General features: G+C 36.6%; 2 protein-coding genes and 1 long non-coding RNA gene across 10 annotated transcripts in view; all 3 read left to right on the top strand.

Annotated features, from left to right (window-relative positions):
* LOC141539447 (olfactory receptor 6N1) overlaps positions 1 to 21,278 on the top strand; it is a 248,797-nt gene that overhangs the window by 141,983 nt on the left and 85,536 nt on the right. The window lies entirely within an intron of this gene.
* Positions 1 to 21,278, top strand: part of LOC141539450 (uncharacterized) — a 93,364-nt gene that overhangs the window by 38,575 nt on the left and 33,511 nt on the right. The gene's annotated exons all lie outside the window — the stretch shown is intronic.
* Positions 11,359 to 13,677, top strand: LOC141541387 (olfactory receptor 6N1-like). The gene has a single exon (XM_074265526.1). It carries the CDS (start codon positions 12,190 to 12,192, stop codon positions 13,132 to 13,134), a length of 945 nt encoding a protein of 314 aa, XP_074121627.1. The 5' UTR covers positions 11,359 to 12,189; the 3' UTR covers positions 13,135 to 13,677.

The raw sequence follows: 21,278 nt of genomic DNA, 5'->3' as shown, positions 1-21,278 counted from the left end.
TGCAGTCCTTGATCTTTTGCCTTTCAGAATATCAGGTTCCAGGCCCTTCGATCTTTTAATGTGGAGGCAACCAGATTTTGAGTGACCCTTATTGTGGCCCCTTGATATTTGAATTGATTTTTTCTAGCTGCTTGCAATATTTTCTCCTTTGTGTGGTAATTCTGCAGCTTAGCCACAATATTCTGTGGAGTTCTTTTTTTAGGGTCTTTTTCAGGAGTTTGATGAATTCTTTCCATTCCTATTTTCCCTTCTGTTTATATTATCTCTGGACAGTTCTCTTTGATGATTTCCTGTAAAATAGAATCTAGGCTCTTTTTTTGGTCATAGTTTTCGGGAAGTCCAATGATCCTCAGATTATCTCTCCTAGATCTATTTTCCAGGTCTATAGATTTTCCCAGTAAGTATTTGACATTATTCTCCAGCTTTTCATTTTTTTTTTGGTTTTGTTTTGTTTGACTGATTCTTGGGTTCTCAATGAATCATTCATTTCTATTTGTTCCGTCCTGATTTCTAAGGAATTATTTTCTTCATTCACAGTTTTTAGTTCTTTTTGTATATGCCCAATTGAGTTTTTAAATGAATTGTTTTGCTCTATTGAATTTTTTTCCATTTCCCTAATTTTTTTTAGAGAATTATTTTCTTTTTCCAATTCAGAAATCCTACTTTCTTGAGAATTTTTTATCTTTTCCAATTCAAAAATCCTACTTTCTTGTGATTTTTTTAACCTTTTCTAATTCACAAATTTTGTTTCCCTGAATCTTCTGTGAATTCTTTATTTTTTCCAACTCAAATTTCAGAATGTTGTTATTCTCTATTATAGCTTCTCTTTCCTTTCCCCATTTTTCTTCAAACTCTCTTAATTTTTTAATAGTCTCTTCTAGGAGAGAATTATGTGATGGGGGGCAGGTATTGTTCCCCTTTAGGCTGTTATCTGCAGACTCTCTGCTATTAACTTCCTCGGGGTTGGATACCCGCTCTTTCTCTGTGTAGAAGGAATCAATAGTTCTTTTTTGCTTTTTACTCATATTTTAAAAATCTTTTGGGGTCTGTCCTTGGGGTAAGAAATTATTTATTTATTTCTTTAACAGCTTCCTCCCAGACCAGATGGATGCCGCGGCTCCTATGTCTGAGCTAAGAGGGAGCTCTGGGAGAGAGTTCCCCTCCCCCTCCCTGGAAGTGCCTCAGGGTTGATTAGTATGGCTGTGGCTGTGCTCTGAGGGTTGCCCAGTGAAGGACCCCTGCTGTGTGTCCTAGAGACTTCCCTGAGGTTTAAGACTGAACAGTAAAAGCGATACAAAGCCCAGCCAATGTCTCCTGTGGGGCGTGGATGTCAGCAGCTGGTGTGAAAAACCCCTGCACTCAAAGTGGAAGTGTCTGCCCAGAAACCGCGGTCCCTATTTCAAAGGTTCCACTTCTCTGGGACTTCCTCGGCAGAGTTCCACAGCCTCCAGCCGAGCCGGGCCCTATGCGAATTAGATGTTGCCTTGGGCCCTGTCCCTGCTTTTCAAGCTCTTAACTACTCCCACATGAAGCCCAGGACAGTCGAAGTCGGCCGCACCCGCAGTGCTGAGATCTGTTAGGTCACTTTTGGATTGGGGTGGTTCTAGTATCTGGCTTTATATTTTAAAGTGGCTTGATTTCTCTTCTGAACTGCTGTTTTATAAGCAGAGAAGAGCTGTCAGCCTGTGCCAGATTCTTCTATCTCAGTGGCTTCTCTGATCCCAGAGTTCTCCCCAGTGCAATCAGCGCAGTCTGTTAGCACCCAACTGTCTGTGCTGGCCTCATTTTTTTTCCTCCCCTGGGAACCGACCTTTTCTATTGAAACTCCAGATTCTCTTCAGCTGGTAAGTCGTGCTTCCAGACCTTGTGGTTTCTATCAGTCCAGTGTTATTTTTGAGGCTTATTCAACTAATTGGTATTGAGGCAGGAAGGGAGCTCACAAAATCGCATGTATCTTCTCTGCCATCTTGGCTCCGCCTCCCCTCTTCTAGCTCTCTTGTGAGAGCCTTTTTGATTTACTCTATAAGATTTTTTTGTATTGAGGAGCAGCTCATATCCCCCATAGGGGATTCCTCTAGAGATAATCTGCTTTTAGTCTCCTCAGTATTTGAAATCTGCTCTCTCTCCATACAGAAGCTGTCAATGGTTAGAGCCCTTTTGAATTTTTTGTTCATTTTGTCAGAGCAGGACTTAAAGAAAACAAATTGACAAGAGAAACAATTGGTCTGTTTCTGGGGGGATGGAGCTGGATGGTGTTACTGGGCTTCCTCTACAGACTGAGGGAGACAGACAGCAGTGAGGCACTAGCAGGACAGCGATGACTGTGCTTCGTCTGAGTTCTGAGGCTCTAAGAATTCACTGAGTAAGAACTCACTGAATCACTCCTGGTAGGGGTGGGAGTGGCCGGTCCTGAGAGAAGATAGCTTTCCGGGGTTTTATTCTTCACCTCCGGTGTACCCTCTCCACTACTCCTGGCTTGCTGCCAAGATGGAACATGCACACTGGGGAAAAAGTCTTTTCGCAGAAACAGCAGAGATTGTACCCCTTCCCCCTCTGGTCCAAGCTGTGTAAGCTACCTGTCTTGCTCTCTTGCTACTTGCCCTCAGTCTGTGCCCAGTCTGTTCGACCCTCCCCCAAGCAAACACAGACCTTCTCTGGCGAATTTCAAGGATGTCTTCTGTTGGTGATTATTTGTGGGTTTTTTTTCTGGTCAAGCATTAACTCTGAGGATTGTCATGAAATAAGTCCTGAGAGAAAATGCGGAGCTCAAGTAGCTGTCTGCCTCCATGCAGCCATCTTGTCTGGAAGTCCTTATTTTGTTAATTAGCTGCAGTCCTATAAATGTTGGTATAATGCTAGAAAACTCACACACACAGTTCCTATCTTGATTCATTTGCATAAAAATGAATCCCTTCTTAGTTCCTTAGTTCTTCTGAACTGAATCTTTGATTTTAGATCCTCAAACTAACAATTATTTTAAAGAGGCCCACTCTTAGTATTAGAGAGTTGCTCTTGTTTTTCTTGCAATTAAATACCACCAGTTGCAATTGGGTGGAATTCCAGAAAAGTTCTGGTTGTTAGTCAAAGGTTAGGTCTAAATTTTTAGCAGTTAATAGTAATATACTTCATAGTACAGTTTATTTTGGAGTAAGGGCCATTCATAAGGAAATATTTGTCTGGAAGAAAAAACAAAGTTGAATTTTTAATGGAACCACTTTTTTGTTTAATAAATACATGTATGTATATGTATGAATACATATAGGAACGCATATATATATACATATATATATATATGTATATGTATATGTGTGTGTGTGTGTGTCTGTTAACATGCATTTTTCAATAAGTAAAACAAAGGACCTTTCTTAGGTCATTTAACTCAAGCCATTCATTGAATAGGGAAATCATAGAGACAGTTTCACAAACATACATATAAATTAAACCTTGCACCAGAAAAATGTAAAGCATTCTTTGCTTCAAGGGAGATTGCTCAGAAATTTTATGATGCAAGAAATAAATCAGCTGAATTTGCCTGAGTTCAATTTTGCTGGCCTTGGTGCTTTCTCCAAAGCACCAGAAAGTTGTAGAGGTGAGAGGAGGGTGTGGAAATCATTAATTTTTTCTCACCAGCTGTATACTTGCATATTTGATTGTCTTATTTGGGTCAACAATCTGAAGTATCACAATTTGGACTTTTAAGTCTTATCAACTTTTAATTAGGCTGCCTCCTCTTAATTTCCTTAAATTCCCTTTGCATCCCAGAATCCAAGCTGAGCTAAGCTGGAAACTCTTCTGCTGCTGTTTAAAATAAAACTCTATTTCCAATCCCTGTTTTTCTTACTGCAAATGTAGGACTACCACTTCACTTCCCACAGTATAGTTCTGTTTCAAGAATTGTTTGGTCATAGAAAACCCAGAACCAGAATTGCTTCAATCTGGAATATATGACTCACTAAGCCATTTCTTTCCCTTAGGAGAATATCCTAGTAGTGAGATTATTGAACCTGTTCCATAACATAATATTTTTGATCATTAAAACAAGCAAGTATAGATTGTAAGTAAAATAAATATAACATCATACTCTTTTTTCCTTTTTTGGAGAATAAAAAAATTTAAATAGTATTTTATTTTTCCAAATTCCAACATTTACCTTTGCAATATCGTGGGTTCCAAATTTTTCTCTCTCCCACTCCCTCCCCAAGACAACAAACAATCTGATTTATATTAAACACGTGCAATTCTTCTAAATCTATTTCCATATTCAACATACTGCTTAAGAACAATCAGATCTAAAGGAAGAAAAAAACACAAGAATGAAACAAACAAGCAAGCAACAAAAACAGTAAAAAAATTGAAATATACTATGCTTTGATCCACATTGAATCTCCATAATTCTCTCTCTGGATGTGGAAGACACTTTTCATCACAAGTATATTGGAATTGCCTTGAACTACTGCATTGTTGAAAAAGAGGCAAGTCTATCACAGATGATCATCATCATATAATCTTATTACTATATACAATGTTATCAGTTCATGTAGATCTTTTCAGACTTTTCTGAAATCGGTCTAATTTCTTATCATGTCTTATAAAATAATATTTCATTGCATTCATATACCATAACGTATTCAGTCATTTCCCAACTGATGGGCATCCACTAAATTCCTATTCTTTGTCACTACAAAAAATGTTGCTACAAACATTTTTGCACAAATGGATCCTGTTCCCTCTTTTATAATCTCTTTAGGATACTGATCTAGTAGACACACTGCTGGATCAAAAGATATGCAGAGTTTTATAAGCCTTTGTTCATAGTTTCAAGTTGCTCTCCAGAATGGTTAGATAATTTCACAGCTCATCCCCTTCAACATCTATCATTATTTTTTTTCCTGTCATTTTAGCCAATCTGAGAAATGTGACATGATTACCACACTGTTTAAATCAATTCTATAAAGTTTTTATCACATTGTTGGTACACACACAAAAAAATATAAGAAACACATATATACTCCAATTGGAATAAATGGAATATGGGGGAGGGGAGGAAGAAGGAACAGAGGAAAGGAGGGAGGGAAAGAAGGAGAGAGGGAGAGATAGAGACAGAGATAAAGAGACAGAGACACACACACAAACAGAGATAGATCGAGGAGGGAGACAGAAACAGACACAGACAGACAGAAGAGGCAAAAATTACCATTTGATCCCTTCAGAATCTTGATAATGGATATTCTGAGACTTTAGAATGAACATGGCAATCTTACCTGAGAGCCAAGATTATACTTTATGAAATGAAAAAATCAGGCTGATTCTATACAATGTTCATGTATTTAAAATTTTTGAAAGGTTTTTCTTTCTTCAAATTTTCCTTTCTCTTTTTATCTGTGTATTCTAACAAGTCTCATATGTGTATGTGTGCATGTCTGATATATACTTGTCATCTATTTAAAATATTTCTTTTTCTTCCTTCCTCCCTCCCTCCCTCCCTTTCTTCCTTCCTCCCTCCCTCCCTCCTTTTCTTCCTCCCTCCCTCCCTTTCTTCCTCCCTCCCTCCCTTCTTCTTCCTTCCTTCCTTCCTTCCTTCCTTCCTTCCTTCCTTCCTTCCTTCCTTCCTTCCTTCCTTCCTTCCTTCCTTCCTTCTTTCCTTCCTTCCTTCCTTCCTTCCTTCCTCTCTTTCTTTCTTTCTTTCTTTCTTTCTTTCTCTTTCTTTCTTTCTTTCTTTCTTTTTCTTTCTTTCTTTCTTTCTTTCTTTCTTTCTTTCTTTCTTTCTTTCTTTCTTTCTTTCTTTCTTTCTTTCTTTCTCTCTTTCTTTCTTTCTTTCTTCTTTCTTTCTTTCTTTCTTTCTTTCTTTCTTTCTTTTTTTCCTTTCTTTCTTTCTTTCTTTCTTTCTTTCTTTCTTTCTTTCTTTCTTTCTTTCTTTCTTTCTTTCTTTCTCTTTCTTTCTTTCTTTCTTAATCTTAGACTTATCTTTTCCAAACTAAATATTTACATTCAATGTGAATAACAGCTCCATAGAAGATGATTATCAGAAGACTTAATGCCCACAGATTAGATTCTTCTTTTAGTGGGACATTTGTTTGTTGGTAACTTGAAGGAAAAGCTGAGACAACATACAGTTGGCAATAGAGAAGCAGAAAAGAAGTGGGCGTCTTTCAAATATTTGGTGTATAGTACTATATTTACACTTCTGAGACAGAAAACTCTCAGACATCAACATTGGTTTGATAAAATTCAGAATTTGCTAAGTGAAAAATGACATTTCCACAAGGCTTGCCAGGATAGTTCTTCCAACCATAAGAAAGTAGCATTTAAGTCCATCAAAAATAAAGTGCAAGTGAAGTTTAGAGAAAGAAGATTCTTGCTTCAGTAAGGAAACAGATAAAATTCAGTTTTACCATGATAGTAACAATCCAAAGCACTGTTTATGATCCCCTGATAATGAAATTTATGGGACAAATACCAATAGTACATATCAATTACTCAGCATTAATGGAGGCACATTGATTATTAAGAAAGACATGATTCTGAAGAAATGGATTGAATAATTCCATAGCATTCTCAACAGACCATCATCAATCAATGCTGGAGCCATTGACCATATGCATCACATTGAAATCAATCCCTCATTATATAAACTTCCAATTTAAGAAGGTTTTGAATGCCTTCAGGCTTCTATCCTTTGGTAAAGTACTTAATTCTACTTTATCTGAAATTTATAAGGCAGGGAGTTGATTGCTTATATGAAAGCTTACTGAAGTCTTATCCTCCAGGAGTTCAAGAATGCCTTTACTGACCATCTCTATAAAGGAAAAGAAAATAGTTTGCTCTGTGACAATCATAGGGTGGTAGTCATTGCTGTCAAACTTTTTTCTAGAATCCTCCTTAATAGGTTTCTCCTTAATTTGGAAGGAAGTCATCTACCTGAGAACTGGTGTGTCTGAGAACTGTGTTTACTGCCCAACAACTACAAGAGGAATGCCAGAAGCAGAACATAAGTGTATATACAATGTTTATCAATCTGACTGAGGCCTTTGATATTGTCAGTCATAAGGGCAAAATTTGATTTTCCCAAGAAATTCATCAGTATTGCGTGAAACTTTCACAATAACATTCTTACATGGGTTCTGGATAATACTTTCATACTTTCCTAGTCACCGATGGAGTACAGGGATGTGTGATAGCTCCTTTTTTAGCAATGTTGACAAATACCTTCAGTGAGCATGAAAATGGCACCAAAGTCAACTATATCATTGATGGCAAATTATTTAACTAGAAAAGGCTACAAACCAAGATCAAAGTAGAGAGAGAGACTTGATGCACAACTTTTTTCAAATGATTGTTCATTCAATGCAGCTCCTGAAGCTGATTGGCCTGACAATTAATACCAAAAAAGCAGAGGTTTTTCAAGATATAAGATATAGCAAATGAAGAAATTTTGAATGCTGTAGATAAGTTCACTTATCTTTGCAATACACTTTCCCTGAATGTATACATAATGATTAGGTTGATGCAGTCATTATCAGAGCTAAGTGTTTGGGAAGCTTCCAAGGAAAGTGTGGGATTGAAGAAGTTTTAGGCTACCTATCAAACTGAAGGTCTACAGAATCATTGTGTTGACCTTCATTGCGGGATCCTGGCCGATCTTTGTCTTCCCACTCCAAATCATCTTTCAGCTGCCAAATTGATCTGTCTAAAGAGATCTGATCATGTTTTCCCCAATGGAAACCAATGTTTTCATTAATTCACTATGTGATACTAGAAGTAATAGCGAGTGGGGAGACACTTGGGGCAGGAGCACATCTTGGCATGAGGTAATGAAGATTTACACCAGAGTTGTACAAAGGAGAATTGTTACAAAGAAGAAATTCCCAATCGAGAGATAAGGAATAAGCAAATTGGAAAAAATGCTAAAGGAATCTGCTTATTCCTTATCTTCCACTTCCTTCCTATCCACACATACATTCTGTGATCCAGTGAAACTGACCACCTTGATATTATTGAGCAAGATACCCTTATCTCTAGATTGGGAATTTCTTCTGGCTATTTATCATGTGTGGAATCCTCTCTCTCTTCTTCTCCCCCTCTTGGTTTCTCTGGCTTCCAGTAAATCCTAGCTAAAATTTCACTTTCTACAGAAAGCATTTTCTTAACCCCCTTAAGTTTGATTCCTTTCCTTGAGGATTAGTTCTCATATATTTTGAATATATTGTCTGTACATATTTATTTTCATGACTTGTCAATTAGACTGCGATGTCCTTGAAAGTAGAGATTTTCTTTTAATCCTTTTTGTGTCCCTAGAACTTAGCACAATGTCTAGCATATATGAGACACTTAATAAGTAAATATTTGTTTACTGACTGGCAAAAATGAATAAAGTACATAGGATTATGAAAGAAGTAAATTATACTGAAAATTTAAAATTATAAAGATATATACTTGCTACATGTATGCAATAGATTTTAAATTTTTGATAAAATGAATTAAATTCTTCTTTGTATGCTTCAGAGAAGCATGTTAATTTCATAATTAAAACCATATTAAACATTTATTTCAAAGAAACATAATATTAAAAGTAATAAAATTATATTATTTTTATCAAATTTATTTATGGTAATGAAAAAATGTCTAAAAGGCAGAGGAAAAATGGTAAAGATTATGAGATACATGTGAAATGGAGGATGTCAAGTCTAAACATACTGCTTCAAGCAACATTTGAAGAATTTTATTGAAATAAAGAGGATTTAATGATCTATAGTTGATGTTTCTGAGAGAACTAATCATGATCTATAGTTAAATAGTATGGATATGGCATAATATATTTTTAGGGTGAGATGGGAAGGGAGAGGCAGGATGCTACAGGCTAGGGTTATAAATGCTTCTTTTTTTCCTAGCATATATCTGGAAAAGTTTCCTTGAGAAGAGAGCTATCTAGGAACCTTTTGAGTGATGGTAAATAAAGGATTCTTTGAGTAGTTTTAGAATATTTAGAAATTAAGCATAGAGGTCTGAGAGGGGCAAAAAAATATGTGAAGGTGCAAAAAGCTTTTTTAGCCCTTCTTATTCTTAATGTTTCCCCTCTGAGATTAGTTTATACTATTTCTTGTTTTTATATTTTTTCTATATTGTCACCCCCCACTATATTGTGAGATCCTTGAGAGTTGCTGTTTAGTCATTTTCAATTATGTCTGAGTCTTCATGCCCCCCCTTTTTTTTAAAGGGAAAATGGTTTGCCATTTCATTCTCCAGCTCATTTTACAGATGGGGAAATTGAGGCAAATAGGATTAAGTGACTTGTCCAGGGTCACCCAGCTAGTAACTGTCTAAGGTTAAATTTGAGTTCAGATTTTCTTAACTCCAGGCCCAGTGCTCTATACACTATGTCATATGATTGCCTTTGAGAATAATGACTATGTGGGTTTTTTTTTTTCTTTATTTTTCCCCAACACTGAGCACAGTGCCCAATGCTTCTTGACTTGATTTTACTTGACACAGAGAAATAAAATAATGAGTCAGTTTGAAACAGTTTAGAGCAAGAGTTGAATCAGAGAGTAAAGTTTCAGGTAGCTGAAAGAATTAGATACTCAATATGAAGTACTTTAAAGTTATGACACCTAAATATAAACTATTATCTTTATTAAGAAGGAAAAAAAGAACCTTCACTTATGTAAAGTTGACATGTACATTAGATACAAAAAAGAACTCTTGCACAGTGAAGGGAAGATATAAAAATTTCCTTGTAAGAGGAATGGAGGTAAGAAAAACCTCACTATTTGTGATGATGTGCAACAATTTGGATTCTTCCATCTCTGGAATACATTTGGACACTTTGAACATGGAAATAGAACTAGGATCTTGACTAAAATAAACACTTACAGCCTTAGGGTATAGAGGAGAAAAACATGTCTGGAACTAGTACCTAAGGGCCTTGATCAAAAGTCCCAAAGCTGGGGAATCATCTGGAGAGTACAATCAACATCATTTTTACTTTTCCAAAGGATAAGGATAAGGATACCATTGAGAAACAATATACATAGTGGTTCCTATTGGGCTGGTAAAATTGGAAAAGAGGGAAGTCCTGGGAGTGGGAAGGAGTTTAGTGATTCTTGGAATGTCCAAGACATATAAGGAGTTAGAATCTGAAGCTACTGGGAGTCTTAGAATTTAATGTAGAATGCCCCAGAAGTGAGCGATATCTTACATTATGTCTTCAGATCTTCAGGTATAGGAGGGAGGAAAGGAGGACACATGGAAAGGGTGATAGTGAAGAATGGTAACAGTGGTGGAGAATTTCTTTTTTGATCAGATGCAATTCTGGCTAGAATCCCACCGATTCTATGTGACCTTGGACAAATTATTTAAACTATTCACACTTCAATTTCCTCATCTGTACTATGGAATTGTTAATACCTGTCCTGTGTAATTGATGGAATTATTGTGAGAGAAGATTATGTAGGATAATATGTAATATGCTTTACAAATTGTGACATAAAAAGCTGTCACATAAATGTTAATTATAATTATTTCACAGATTTCAAGACCAAGGAGATGAAACTAGAATTTTGGGGTTTTAGTTTTTACCCCTTATCCCAGAATCATTTTTTCTATCAGTAACTTTTCCTTCATAAAATGTAGGATATCAAAATTTGAAGGGACTTTAGAGATCATCAATTCTTTTTTTTTTTTAACTGAGATCATCAATTCTTTATTGGTCCTTAAAGAGAATCATAATTGAATGCTGAGTTCCAACAAAAGAAAATTATTTACTCAAGATCACATAGCTAATTAATAATAGAAGAAAGACTAGAATATAAGACAATGCAAATTTTACTATATCCTGCTGTCACTGTAGCAAGCCTGCAGAAATTTCCCTTCCATAGCTTTCTTGTAACTCTTTAATTGGTAAGTATCCATTCTTCTGTCATCTTCCCTTTTAGTCCACATTTATGGTTCCTCAATCTGGATTTGGGGATTTGTGACTCTTAGGACCCCTTCTCCCTCTTCTTTCTATTTTTAATCCCCCATCTCCTTTCACCTCTTCTTTTTCTTGAAGACTTTTTGCTTCAATCACTGTGCCCCCAAAGGACAACTTAATGATTGAGCCTTTCTGTCTCTGAAAAGGGTAAAACAATTTCCCCCTTTATATTGAATAGATAAGGGATTCCTGGAAGGGAAGAAGTCATTCCTTTCAAAAAGCAAGAGGATATTTTCTATAAGAACTTAAGGAATTCAGGAATTAGGGGCAGTATGTGTGTGTGTGTGTGTGTGTGTGTGTGTGTGTGTGTGTGTGTGTGTGTGTGAAATTGATGATTATTTTTTTAAAAATCTTTTCATGGTAAGGAATGGGTTGGGCAATGACTTTGGCTCAAGGTGCTAGAATCCTGCCTGACTGTCAAGGAGTGGGAAGCCCATTGGACTTGATACCAGAAAATGTGAATTCAAGTTCTAGATTCAAGTTCTGACTCTTAATACTACCTTTGTGACTTTGAACATGAATCCATGAACCTTAATTTCTATCGTTATCTAATGGTGATAGGAATAATTTTGCCCATGGCTTCAAGGTTGTTGCCCAGAAAATATTTTTTCAAGGGCTGCATATAACAGGAAAGCTATTGTCATTTCCAAGTTATTTAAAGAACACTCTGCACACTTAAGATCAAGATTTTTATTTACAAGTATAAAAGTCCTGCTCATCAGGGTGTGGAGGAACTGAGTTCCTGAAGCCTGTGCCAGTAGAGCACAAAGTCTGACAGGTTTTAAAAAGTTATAAATGATTCAAGTATAAACAGATTGTGTCTTTTTTATCTGAAAAACAATCTGGTTAAGTTTGTAGTTTCATCACCAAAGGAAAGACTAGTAAAATATTTAGTTATGTATCCATTCATTTATTTACTTTCTCTTTTATTTGTTTATTTTTGCTACAGAAATTCATCATGGCATTTCTTATGACATAGAAAGCTCAAAATATATATAACAGTGGAAGGGGGAAAATGATCTTTTGATTAGATGTATTGAAACAGAGAAAGGGAAAATGAGTTTCAAAAAATCCTAAAATAACTTGGTCATAGTCCCCTAATATATATATAACAAGTCTGGATCTAGGAGAATTTCACCTAATATCTAGTACCTTTTCTGCTAAACTACTTCACTTTCTGACCTTCCTTTTCCCCTTCTTTAACCCCAGTACTGGGAACGATGGATTGCACTAATCAAAGCTGGGTCCAGAACTTTGTCCTGATTGGCTTCACTCCTACTCAGTTCCTGCAACCTCTTGCCTTCCTAGGTGTCCTATCCATATACCTCCTCACCTTAGCTGGTAACCTGTTCATCATCATCCTAGTCCAGGCTGACTCTGCTCTGGGCACTCCCATGTATTTCTTTATCAGCATCTTGTCCTTCCTGGAACTCTGGTACATCAGCACCACGGTGCCCACACTTCTGTACACTGTACTACATGGACCCTCACCTGTTTCTCCCACTATCTGCTTCATCCAATTGTATGTTTTCCACTCATTGGGTATGACTGAATGTTACCTTCTGGGTGTCATGGCCCTTGATCGTTACTTTGCTATTTGTCGCCCTCTCCACTATCACAATCTCATGGGTGGTCGGGTGCGGGTCTGGCTAGCAGTTGCTTCTTGGGTAGCTGGCTTCTCTGCAGCTCTGGTCCCTGCTTGCCTCACAGCCTCCCTGCCCTTTTGCCATATGGAGATTTCTCATTACTTCTGTGACCTTGCACCGCTCATGCGGCTGGCATGTGTGGGCACTGCTTGGCATGCACATGTCCATGGGGCTGTGATTGGTGTAGCTACTGGGTGTAATTTTGTCTTGATCTTACTGCTGTATGGAGGCATCCTGAGGGCTGTACTGAGATTGCCTACAGCTGCTAGCAGGGCTAAGGCTTTTTCTACTTGTTCCTCCCATATGATAGTAGTGGCCTTATTCTATGGCTCCGCCTTTGCTGTTTATGTAGGACCTCCTGGGGGTCGGGCAGAGGGCTCAGACAAGCTTATTGCCCTGATATATGCCCTGCTCACCCCCTTCCTCAACCCTATCATCTATACCCTGCGTAACAAGGAAGTGAAGGAGGCTGTGAAGAGGGTCACTTATAGGCTTTGGGCAGTGCTGAAGGGGTGCTGAGTGTTCTTCAGATACTAGCCTAGCCCTAGGATAATTATTGATAATATTAATTCAATTGGGTTGTCATAGAATTGATTTAGATAGCCAGGGGAAGTTAACCAATCAAGAATTCATCTTGTGTTTGGAGCTGCAGAGGTCTCATGGTCCCAGACATTAACAAGTGCCCAGTCTAATGATAGGAACAAGCTCCATATATAACTACGACAACCACAACCATAATAGTAAACTATGTTTGTAAAGCATTTTATGGATTACAAAGTGCTCTCCAATATGTCATCTCATTAAAACCTGATACAACACTGGGAGTTAACTTAGTCCAGGATTATTTTACAGATTAGAATACTTATATTCAGACACAAGAAGTAATTTGCCTAAAGTCTTATAGTCATGGAATATCAGAGCTGGGATGGTTTTAAGTTTTTGTCCCATTCTCTTTCTCCTTCAAGAAGACTCATGGGGAAATTACTTTAATAACTTTGTAAAGCTAATTTATGCTATAAGGCAACCCTGGAAGGATTGGGAAGGATCATGCTGGAAAGAATATCCTAGGAATTTAGAGCTAAAGAGCACTTTACATATCATTATATCCAACCCTCTTATTTTATGGATGAGGAAATTGAAGTCCAGAAGTAACTTTTACAAGATCACAAATTTTGAATATAATTTTATATATTTATACATATATGATAATAATTATAATATGCATATCACACTTATTATGTACCAGGCATTGAATTAAGCACTTTACAATTATAATCTTACTAACTCCTTCAGTTATCTTAAATTACACCATTGGTGGTCTGTGTTAGGCACTCAGAAGAGTTTAAAAAAAAAAAAAGAGAGAGAGAGAGAGAGTTGACTGAGTTCTTAGGTCCTTGAAGAGTCATGTTATATTCTGGCCCTAAATAAATAGTTCCACAGAGCATTATCTCTTTACAGATAAACAGTGACAACTTGCACTTATTTATTTTAAATTCAATTTTGCTTTTTAAAATGAAATACAATTTGTTTTTTCTCCTTCCCTTTTATTCCTTCACCCCTCACTGATCTTGTATTTATGCAGCTTTGTGTCTTACAGCTCTTAAAGGCTATACTTGCATTGTTAGAATGTCTGGAGTCAGGAAAACCTGACTATTTTCTTATTATTGTTATTGTCATAAACTTTGTGTGAGAATGGGATCCCCATTTCATAGCTTAGAAAAATAAATATTGGTGTGATTCAATTCATTTAGTTCAATCAAGATATGATGCTCCATGCTAGGAGACACCAAGAAATATAATCGAACAGCCCCTGTCCTTAATGAGCTTCTATTTGACTTGGAGGGCATGTACAACCTATACAGATATGAAGAATTCAACTTAATTTGAATAAACAAAAGGGACTTGAGGAACTTCTTTTTCTATTTCTGCAATGTTCATTTTAGTGTGTCAGAGTCATAGCTGAATTTTGAACTATCCTGTGAATTAGGTAGGGCTATCAGGGCTTTTGTCCAAGGCATAAAAGTCTATAGGGCACTTAGATTTCTTGATAGCAGAAACAACTGAATTTAGCATCTCTATTGCAAGAATGATTAGGCAAAAGAGGCATTGCTCCCCAGGCAGCCTGTATTAGGCCTCAGATCTTGTCTTATAGATCAATATTACATATTGAGGTCTTTCCTTACCCTTATGTGAATTTGTCTTAAAAAAGGGTGATTTAAGATCTTGTTAAATGATATTTTTCTTACAGTAGGTTTGTGAATCTTATAGGCAATATGCAAATTCACAAACACATTTACCAAGTATTCCATATAAGCCTTAATCCAAGTCATTGATAATATCTAAGAGGCTAATCTAGCACTGGTAACATTCATTTCTGCTATATGGTTTTATTCTTCTAGAGCACACCCACTTCTTTTCTATATTCTATTTTCTAAGCTTAGATTTGCTTCCAAACATAGGTAATAGAATATGCATGGAGTAACACCTGTGGAGCAAGTTACACAGTTCAGCAACTTTGCCCCTAACCCTCCTTAAAGTCTTATGTCCAATATACCATGCTAGTATTTTAATACTTGAATTGATCTATGATCTTCTTAATATGGTTTCTCTCTCCCAACAGTATAGCTCATAATCCATTGATGTTTTCTCATCCCATGTGATTCTTGTTCATATCCTTCCATATAAAATTTTCAGAGGCTATGACCCATATACTAAATACATTCTTTTGGGGCTTTTCAGCTCAATTCAGTTCAGTGTAACTCAATTCAAATCACGCTTGCAACTAAGCTGAACCCAGACTTATCTAGCCATCTCTTTTTTGATTATATTTGAGCAATGTATTGAGATTTCTGCTCTACCGTCAATGACACTTCATCTTTTATTATACAGAATATTCTAAAAAGCTTAGTAAAACTTAAAGTTGCATGAATACTTTTGGGAAATTCCATATTTATGTTTACCTTATACATCTCCCTCCCTCTCTTCTAGTAGAATGAAACCTTTCTGAGTCATGTCATAAGCATTTATTAAGTCCCTACTATGTGCCAAGGAATGTGCAGAGGGTATGAACTATCATTTAAAAAAAAAAAAAAAAAAAAAAAAAACTTTGTGTAATTGTTGTGCTCAGAAAATCTCTCACTCCCTAATTGTCTCTGACTAGAGTATAACCCATTAAATTTGTATCCCTTGCTTTTGTGTTTATTCAGTTGTGTCTGATTCTCCATGAAATAATTTTGAATTTTCTGGGCAAAGACACTGGAGTGTTTTGTTTTTTATTTTTTATTTTTTGCTATTTCTTTGTCCAGCTCAATTTTCCTCCAAATAAAAGTACTAAAATATGCACAGAATAACACCATGGAACCAGGCACACAGTTCAGCGACTTTGCCCCTAAACTTCCTTGAAGGCTCATATCCAATATGAACTCAGGATGAAGAGTTTATCTGACTCTAGGCTATCGATTGAGTAACCTAACTATCCTCTGCTCTACTTACCTTAAATAGGTATCAAAAATCAAAAATATGATCCAGGAATCCTTGGAGATTTCTTGGGCTTTATCCAGGGGATCTATGAGGTCAAAACTATTTTTATAATAATACTGAAATGCTTTAATTTCTAGCATGTTAAATATATAACCCTTATAAGCAAAAACTTTTTGAGATTCCTTTTAAGCATGTAAAAATTTCCTAAAATAAAATTTTTGAGAGCTCCTGTTCTATAATATGGCTGAGAAGTGGTCATCCAACCTCTCTTTGAAGAACTTTTATAATGATGAACTTATTACTTTCACAGGAATGTTTGGGTTTTCACTGTTGTGGTTGTTGTTTTGGTTAACTCTGATGGTAGGAAGTTTTCTTTACATTAAGCTAAAACTTGTCCCTTCAAAAATTTTATCCATTTCCAATAGTTTTGCCTTCTGAGCAAAACAGAACAAATCAAATCTTCCATTTTGATCCAAGGAGATGAAGTAGCTGTCTTGATCCTGTCCCTCTGACCATCTATTACCCTTGCTATCCTCCCTTATGATGAGTTCATTCTTGATGTGTTTATGATTCAATTACTTGACTCCAAGCTTTTAACTGCCTCACAGCACTATTTCTTTGTTGTCAGTCTTTGACTGTCTGGGTCAGTGTAAATATTTCAAACTGAGACCTTCAACTTCCTGGAAAAAGAACTGTGTGACCTCAGATACTAACTAGCTATGTGACACTGGACAAGTGACATAACCCTGTTTGTTTCAAATTCTCGTCTGTAAAATGTAATTGAGCAGGAAATGGGAAACCACTACAGTATCTCTACCAAGAAAACCCAAAATGTAGTCATGAAGATGCAGACAGGACTGAAAATAAGTGAAAAGAAGTAAGACTAAATGATGACTGAGTTTTCTTTTAACACATTCTATTATGTTATTTATGTCTTTTTCCTATAATTCAACCTCCTAACTGTAATACTGGAGAAACTGAGCAAGCTAGAGATTAGAGAGTATTTAATAATTCATTAAATGAGAGAGATTTACTGAGACCAAATGAATCCATGGTTTGGTCCCAGGGCTGAATGAGACTAGCTTCTCCAAGAATCCAGCAAACAATCAGAGTTCTCAATGACATATATACACGTGGCTCAGATGCAGAAGGTAGACTGAGGCAGGGGCAGAGTCAGGGAGCTGAGAGCAGAAACAGAACTCTGACAGGGTAGGGTGAGCCACCGAGATGGGATGACATAATCAGGGGGAGGTACCCTGGACATGGGAAGAGGCATCTTGATAAGACAGTATCTGACATTCCAATAGCTTGGGATGGGGAAAGGCATTCTGATATTCTTTTTTTTTTTTAATTTTATTTAGAATTTTTCCACAGTATATATGCATTTTATAATATTATCCCTTGTATTCATTTTTCCAAATTATCCCCCCCTCCCTCCACTCCCGATGACAGGCAATCCCATACATTTTACATATGTTACAATATAACCCAGATACAATATATGTGTGTAAATGCCATTTTCTTGTTGCACATTAAGTATTAGATTCCGAGGGTATAAGTAACCTGGATAGATAGACAGTAGTGCTAACAATTTAAATTTACTTCCCAGTGTTTCTTCTCTGGGTGTAGTTATTTCTGTCCATCATTGATCAACTGGAAGTGAGTTGGATCTTCTTTATGTTGAAGATTTCCACTTCCATCAGAATACATCTTCATACAACATTGAAGTGTACAGAGATCTTCTGGTTCTATTCATTTCACTCAGCATCAGTTGATGTAAGTCTCTCCAAGCCTCTCTGTATTCCTCCTACTGGTCATTTCTCACAGAGCAATAATATTCCATAACCCTCATATACCATAATTTACCCAACCATTCTCCAATTAATGGACATCCATTCATCTTCCAGTTTCTAGCTACTACAAAAAGAGCTGCCAGAAACATTTTGGCACATACAGGTCCCTTTCCCCTCCTCAGTATTTCTTTGAGATATAAGCCCAATAACAGCAAGCATTCTGATATTCTAAAACAGTGGTCCTCAAACTTTTAAATAGGGGGCCAGTTCACTGTCCCTCAGACTGTTGGAAGGGCAGATTATAGTAAAAACAAAAACTATGAACAAATTCCTATGCACGCTGCATATATCTTATTTTGAAATGAAGAAACAAAATGGGAACAAATACAATATTTAAAATGAAGTACAGTTAAATCAACAAACTTATCAGTATTTCAATGGGAACTAAGGGCCTGCTTTTGGCTAATGAGATGGTCAATGTCTGGTTCCATATTTGTCACTGCTAGTCATAACAAGTGATGCAAGTGTGCATCTGTTAGTCTTGATCTGGTTGGAGATTTCAAATGTTTCATTCTAGAAAAAAGTCTGTTCACAGATATAAAAGTGCTGCCAAAGATAGTTGCCATTTTGAATGCACGGTTCCTGAGATGAAGATATGTCTCAGAGGGGAGAGATGCATAGAAATTATGAAGGTTTCTTGACTTGAATGTGTCTTTCAGAGAGCCACAATTCTGCAGTTCAGCCAGTTCCATTTGGTAAATTGTATCCACATTTTCAGTGTCAATAGAAAACGGGTTACGGAAAAGCTATATGTCCTGTTCATGGAGATGAATCTAAATTGGAACTCCTTTTGCAATTTTTCCAATGAATCCACACATGTTTTATTTGGGAGTACAATCAGTGGCTTTTCTGCTAACAGATATTGAGTTGTGGCGAGATGGCAGAAGTTTTCCTCCTTCACTTGTTTGATGAGGAGGCCTAATTTTACTTCAAATGCTTTGATATGTGATTGCATATCACAGATGAGCTTCCCCTTTCCTTGAAGTTGCATATTGAAATTGTTAAGTAGCTCTGTTACATCTGTCAGAAAGGCAAGGTGCCATTTCCATTCTGCATCATTGAGCTCTGGTACTTCTTTGGTTTTTGAAAGCAGAAAATTTGTAATCTGTGGAAGTAAGTCATAGAAACGTTTCAAAACTCTCCCTCGACTCAGCCAATGGACTTTTGTGTGATATAGAACATCTTCATACTCAACATTTAGCTCAGACAGAAATACCTGAAATTGCCTGTGATTTATTGCATTAGCGCTACTGAAGTTAACACAAGATACCACAATTTTCATAACAGAGTCCCACTTCAGTGATTTACTACATAGCACTTGTTGGTGGATGAGGCAGTATATGACTATTGGATGAGAATGGTTATGTATGTCCATCTCTTGGGTAATGCAAGCAATTACTCCTTTCTTAGACCTCACCATGCTAGGGGCACCATCAATTGTCACGCTGGCTAGTTTAGCCCAGTCCAGCTCCAAACCATTCATAGTTTGGCAAACCTTTTCATAGATATCCTCTCCTGTAGTTGTTCCTTTGATGCTTTGCAGCGCAGCAAACTCTTCTATAACTTCAAAATAATCATTCATCCCACAAATAAAAATTAGAAGTTGTGCAGAATCACAAACATCATTGCTTTCATCGAGTACCAAGGAAAAATATGAAATTTTTTTGGAGTTTTGCAAATGCTGATGCAGATTCTCTCCTATTACTTCAATCCACCGTATAATTGTAGCTCTTGAAAGACTCACTGTACTAAATAAATCAGCCTTCTCTGGACACATCTCTTTGACAACAGAAAAAAGGCATTCTTTAACAAATTCTCCCTCCAAGAACGGTCTGCCAGTGCATGCTATTAGCTTGGCAACTTGAAAACTTGCTCGCAGTGATGAAATATTTAGCTGCTTCTCTTCACAAAAATATTTTGCTGAGTTGTCAATGTATTTTTCAGTTTTTAATATTTTATCTTTTCTCACTTCTCCAACCAAACAATCATATTTATCTTTATGTTGAGTTTCATAGTGTCAACGCCAATTATATTCTTTGAACACAGACACTATATTCTGGCATATCAGATATACAGCTCTTTCCTTGTACTGCATGAAAAAATAATCATAAGTCCATTGTTCTTTGAATATCCTACACTCCAAGTCAATTTTTCTTTTTCTTGACATCATTATTTCTAAGGGATTCCAAATTGCTATTAGTAAAATACATACATATATATATATATATGTATATGTATATACATATATATGTATACATATATGTATACAAAAATATATATATGTTTATATATATGTATACAAATATATATATATATATGTATATATACAGTGCTACAAAAACAATATACCAGCAATAATTTTGCCCGCACAGAGATATATAGACCGCAATGCCCAACTTCCTCCAAACTGCCTCTATGCTGTGATGCCTCCGTTTCCCTCACTCTCTCTCCCGCTTCAGACCTTCACTGCACACAAGTCACCACTCAGGTGGCCCTCCCAAATGCCCTGGCTTCCTCTGAAGGAAACAAGTTTAGGTCTAATGTCACTTCCAGTCTGATTTTGCAATAACCCGACTGGCCGCATAAAAGTCCTCAGCTGGCCTCATTTAGCCCGTGGGCTGTAGTTTGAGGACCCCTGTTCTAAAACATAAGATCTTTTATCCTTATCAAGTATTCTGATAAAGAGGAAGGGGAGGTTTTGAAGAATTGAAAAGCAGGGAAACTGAGGCAGGACTGAGTCAAGATAATTAGGGAAACTGAGTCAGGACAATAAAAGAGAACTGTGGCATAACACTAACAATGGCTAAAATAATCTTCTTAAGACATAGATCTGGTCAAGTGGCTCAGTGATTATGTAGAAAAATCAAATCAAAACAAAACAGACAGATTAAAAAAACAAAGAAACAAACAATTACAAAAAACCTCTTTAGCCTGGTATTTAAGGTTTTTCTATCTAGCTCCAATTTTTGTTTTTAACATTATTTTATATTACCATTATTTATGCATACTGTGACATTAGTCTAGGATACCAGTTATTCATTGAAGTTGTTATTGTTTCTCTCACCTCTGTGCATTTGCACAAAGCCTCTTTGACTCCCCCAATTGTTGATACTCTTTCTTGTCCTCAAATTACCTTGGATTTCCTTCTCTTAATGTAGCACTCATGGCATCCCTCCTTCATATGTCTGAAACAGATTATTTTATGCCCATGCATTGACATTCATGCAAAATCAGAACTCAGCCAACCAGAAGTCATGTAAGTTCAAAATAAAACTGTAAAAGATCTATGTGAAACTGTGGTAACAAGTTTCAGTGCCTTAGGTGCCATGT

This window comes from Sminthopsis crassicaudata, chromosome 4 (genome assembly GCF_048593235.1).
Source record: "Sminthopsis crassicaudata isolate SCR6 chromosome 4, ASM4859323v1, whole genome shotgun sequence".
Classification (NCBI taxonomy): Eukaryota; Metazoa; Chordata; class Mammalia; order Dasyuromorphia; family Dasyuridae; genus Sminthopsis; species Sminthopsis crassicaudata.
This window is presented reverse-complemented; position numbering and strand designations above follow the sequence as displayed.

Coding starts and splice junctions, on each gene's coding strand:
- LOC141541387 (XM_074265526.1), top strand. CDS start 12,190: ATGGATTGCACTAATCAAAGCTGGGTCCAGAACTTTGTCCTGATTGGC.